Raw genomic sequence first — 5,505 nt, 5'->3', positions numbered from 1 at the left:
TCACTTCCACCCACACTTTTTTATTTTTTATAAATTCATTGAAACCTTTATGTGCTGTATCTTGATCATAGTAAACAATTCTCCAAAATTCTTTCAGATTTGCCCTGTCGCTCAAGTACTTTGAAATACCATATAGTCTACTTTATATTGGGTGTACTGTCTGCCATGGAGTGTTCTAAGTTTACCACATTTTCCCACCATTACAGTGAAATGAATCTCTCTTTTTATCTGCAGCTATCCAATGCAACTAGAATTTCAGGTAATGTTGAAAATTCATACATATCTTCCTCTTTCCTCTGTGCTGGGATGGTATCTGATATCCGCTTGCAAAGGCCATATGCATACTATCATACAACAACTGAACAACTGTGTGGGTATATATATATATATATATATATATATATATATATGCACATACTATATATTCAAAATATGAGACTCATAAAGTATGAAGAAATAAAGCAGTTACATCTATCTGAATTTCTTAGCTTTGATATTGCTGGTATTTGTTACACCAGGTACTGGAATTAAAAATCCAATCGAACAAAAATAGCAAAAATAGTGGGAACAATAAATCAATATAGTAAGTAAAATATAATACAAATAACCGATCACAGTTTAAGAAGATCATAGACCCACTTGGGTTATAAACTATACAAGAAAATATAGTACTCTTCTGCTGAAAAATGATAATTAAATGAATATAATCTCACCATATATTATTTCATTATTACAGATATTTTAATTGACACATATAACCCACAATTAGATCTTCATCTTAAAAAAACTACAAATTGTGGTTTTATTACAAGATCATGATTTTTCTATATTTCTTATCCAAGTACTGCAGAATTTGGAAACAGTGAAATCGCGACTCATCACAAATGGGCCTAAAGTAGGAAAACACATAGAAATGATGGCTGTAGTATTCATTACCCACCAACTGGGATCATGTGAAAGAGCAATATAGCCTTGTAAAATTGAAGAAAGAGTATAAAATGCTAGAAAGGTGCAAACAAGAATCAAGATGGTCTGTGTGGCTCTATTTTCAGGGGAGCTTCTTGGAGAAGGGTGAGCATAGAGGATGTGTTGCACCCTCTTTTTGTGTACATAAAGTATTATAATCATGAAGGTGCTAGAACATACAATAAGCAGAGAAAACACAAGTTCAGGAAACACACAAAATGCGGTATACAGTAAGTCTACTATTCTGTCACGGCCTAGAGAATGGCAGAATTCAGAATCTCTCTTTTGGGTCTTGTTTTTACTATTCATCTTGGTAGATGTATACACAGGGAAAAGCATATTTACTAGCATAAACAAGATCCAGAAGAGAGAAATGGACAAGCCTATAAACTTTGTTGATTTGACTTTAAATTTCTTCCAGTGGGAATTCGTGGGGCTGATGGTGATTGCCTGGAAGACACTCAAGAGACAAGTGGTGATGATAGACATGTTCCTGCCAAGTCTTTGAACATATAAAATAAGTTTGCACCCAACATCATTGAATAACTGGTTCCACCCAAAAGCCCCCATTATCTGGGGGAGTCCTTTGGAGATAATGATCAAAGAGTTAGATGTGAACACATGTATAAGAATCATGTCTATGATCTTTATTGTGTGTTCATTGTAGTAAAGAGTTAGATAGTAGAAAAGAAGAGAGAAATTTCCCAGAATACCAAATATACTCTGAAATGAGAGTCCTATTCCTATTGCCATGTTCCTGTACTCCATTAGGTCATGCAGCAATTTTCCCTTTAAATTATGACATCCATAAAATCATGTTAAAATATATAAATTCAGGTATTTAAGGACAGGAGTTCTATTGCATTGGATTGAAATGTTAGCATTAAGAATAATGGTGTTCCATCCTTTTAAACACAATGGCTAGTAAGTTGAAATGGAATGAATGTTCATGTCTACATTTCAGAATGAACTGCAGTTTACAAATCATACTGGAAGAACATACACTTTTGTCACCAGTTCAACATGAAATTCATATGGTACTCATGTGACATGAAAGTCATAAAACTGCTCATGATATATAACAGTTTATTATGAACTGTAAACAAAAAAAATCATTATAACATGGAGAAGACTATGTTCATATGAAAAATTGGATCATGTTTTACTAAGAAATAGATCTCATTAAATGTCACAAAAATTCATTCATATATGACAAAACCGTGGTTGCTTATTTAAAATCATATTGTGGGAAAGGGCAATGGACTTGTATCCTGTGTGTTGAATCTTACCAAATGACAATAGAATGAAAATAGGTGATTAAAAATAACAATGTGCAAACAAACAATAGTTTCTAACCAGAGATGTCCTTACATGGCCATTAGCAGTGAATTGTACCATTAGTGTGATTGTATCATTAGCTGTGAGCTGATACACTCCAAGGTTCTCTGAAACAATGCAAATGAAAGAACAATACATTCATAAAAACAAATTGCATCAAAAACTACCTAGGAAAATACGAGTATGTACATGATTATTGCATTTATATAGAACAGCATAGGCCTACATTGATTAAATTGCATAAAAGAATGAAGAATAGATATAGAACTATATTCTCACAATCACATAACAACTTATAACTACACAGAGCAAAGCAGTGATTTGATGACAAAGAATGGTACCAAACATAGTTGTCAAGTTTCTCTAGGTTTTAATGTAGAGTAGTTCAGGTAGTATTTCATGCTAAATATTATCTGAATGTGGCATAAACCATTCTAAAATTACACTACCACAGCCTATGAATTGCAATTCAAAAATAATCACTTATTTCATGATGTAGGTCTTTATGATGGTTTGCATATGCTTGGCCTAGGGAGTGGCACATTTAGAAAATGTGGCCTTGTTAGAGGAAGTATGTCACTGTGGGGTGGGCTTGTAGACCCTCCTTCTATCTCCTCCTAGGATGATGAGTCTGTTCCTGGATTCTTTAGTGTGAAGATGTAGAACTCAGCTCTTCCTGCACCATGTTGCTGCCATGCTCCCACCTTGATGATGATGTACTGAAACTCTGAACCTGTAAGCCAGTCCCAATTAAATGTTGTCCTTTATAAAACTTACTTTGGTCACAGTGTCGGTTCACAGCAATAAAACCCTAAGACACTGTTGTAAACAAAGATGAGTGAATTTCACTAGAATTTTCTTATCTTCTATTAAAATGAAACAGAATAAAAATTTTTAGAAGGGTTGCTTTAAGGTGATTCATAAGAAAGAGGGGGACGTTGTGGAATGAACAACATAGAGAAATGACTAGATATTGGAAAAAACAAGATATGTGAATATTCATGGCATGTATATTCTGAACTTATTATGACATTCTTTTGAACTGTGTCCTGAATCGTTTTGATAATTTACAATGTTAGTTTGTTCATTCATACTGTTTTTTTTTTTTTTTCAGAAAGAATTTTGAAAGACTGCATGAATTAAACCTTCTTAAATTTCACCTACCTGGACTACTGAGGTCACTGTAAAAATGCTCAGGAAGCTGCTTCAGAAGAATCTTCCAAGAGTCTATAAAGGCAGAAATAATAATCATAGTTACCGAAAGACACTCCAACCTAAGATCTGCCATGAGATTGGAGACATCATAAAAATCAGTGATTTGGAAGTAGAATGGAAAGAATGTTTAAGAATGGAGCATAAGAGTAGAATATTACTTGGCTATTAAAATAAAGACATCATGACATTTGCAGGCAAATGTATGGAAGTAGATCATGAGTGAAGTAACGCAGACCCAAAAGGACATGCATGAAGTGTACTTTTAAGTGGATATTAGTCATAAAGTGCAGGATAACCATGCTACAAACCACAGATCCAAAGATGTCAAATAACAAGTAGGGTCCAAGGAAAGATGTTTTACTGACCCTCAGATGGAAATATAAAACTTATCAGAAGTGGAAGGAGGGACAGAAACGGGTGGGAGAGGCAAGGAGAGGAGTATAACTCTCCTCTGTGACTCTCTGATACCAATGGAAACAGGTGCAGACACCCAGAGCCAAACATTAGAAGGAAGAGTTGGTAGAAAAATTGAGGACTCAATGAAGACGGGACTCTCTAAGAAAACCAACAGAGTCAAAGAACCTGGACCCTTGGGGGCTCCTAGAGACTGAGCTACAAGCTAAGGAGAAAACATGTGCTGGACCTAGGCCTCCCGCAGAGAAGTAGCAGATGGGCAGCGTTGTCTTCCTATGTGTTCCCCAGCAACTGAGAGCGGCTGTCCCTGAATCTGTTGCCTGCTTGTGGATTTCATTTTGCTAACTGGGCCACCTTGTCTGGCCTCTGTAGGAAAGGATGCATCTAGACCTATAGTGACTTGATTATGACAGAGTAGGTGGATACTGAGGAGAGGAAAAAGGAAGGGATTTGGGCTAGGGGCTGTGGGGACTGGGGGAGGTAACTATTGGCATGTAATGTCAACAAATACATTAATTAATGAAAAAATTAATCAGGACCTTAACCATCATTCACTGCACAGCAGCATGAATTGATATGAGGAGAAAATACCTATGATTAAAATTTTACTCTGAATCATTTATACAAATTCCATTTCCAAATATGTAAGTCATTCTGCCACTTTCCAATACTTGCCATTTTTTCAGAACCATAGGATATTTTTTCAGGAACTCACAATGTGGTCGTAAGTACATCAACTTCAATCAAGAAGTCTTAATGAAGAGTACTTACTGAAATTTGTATTTTGTTTAAAAAGCTTCCTAAATTTAACTGAAAACTACAATGAGATGTAATAATACATTTGTATGGCTGTGTAGCTAAGGTCATTTCACACAATCTATATACAGTATGAGAGAAAGCTTTGTAAATGATGGCCAAATTTCAAATACATAATTTGAAGCAGTTTGATAACTTGAAACATGAGAACATGAACAGGCTCCTTGCAGAGACAATCACATAATTTTATGCTCCATGCTGCAATGTCAGCTACATTTTGAAGTATTCAACTGATACTCACTTTTTTCTCACTGTGTCCAAAATTCACATCATATAAAAATACAGTTTTTGTACAATCTAAATCAAGAGAAAATGCCTATCCATGTTGAATAAGACAAGCTGAGATATGCCCAATATTTTGTATTGAAATACTTTTATGATTTCATGATGAAAACACAGGGGCATGCCTCAAGTGAAGAATAACATAGTCCTGTTTTTCATAAGTTCAGAAGTCATAATCAGCTATGAAACATGAAAAGTAATATGTGAAATAGCATTATGGCACAGATTATTACTGAGGTGAACAGAAAGAGTATTTGCTAAAATGTTTCCATTTACAGTTGGAGGATACATATTCAGTCTCTGAGACTCACCTTTAATACATAACTAATGTGTTGTCATGTAATCTTTTAAAACTTTTTTTATTCTCTTTATTATAACATAATTATATCCTTTTATCCTTATACTTTGTCCCTCCACAATTACCTTTCTTGCTCAGTTTTATACTTCATTTTTCTGAATAATAGTTGTTACATA

General features: G+C 34.7%; 1 protein-coding gene across 1 annotated transcript; it reads right to left on the bottom strand.

Moving 5' to 3' along the window:
• Nucleotides 1–813: 813 nt before the first annotated feature.
• On the bottom strand, nucleotides 814–1,761 carry LOC116894591 (vomeronasal type-1 receptor 4-like). Its single transcript, XM_032896310.1, has one exon. It carries the CDS (start codon nucleotides 1,732–1,734, stop codon nucleotides 814–816), a length of 921 nt encoding a protein of 306 aa, XP_032752201.1. The 5' UTR covers nucleotides 1,735–1,761.
• Nucleotides 1,762–5,505: the final 3,744 nt, after the last annotated feature.

The sequence above is a fragment of the Rattus rattus genome, chromosome 2, assembly GCF_011064425.1.
Source record: "Rattus rattus isolate New Zealand chromosome 2, Rrattus_CSIRO_v1, whole genome shotgun sequence".
Lineage (NCBI taxonomy): Eukaryota > Metazoa > Chordata > Mammalia > Rodentia > Muridae > Rattus > Rattus rattus.
Note: the sequence above shows the minus strand (reverse complement) of the source record. Positions and strands in the feature narration are given on the sequence as shown.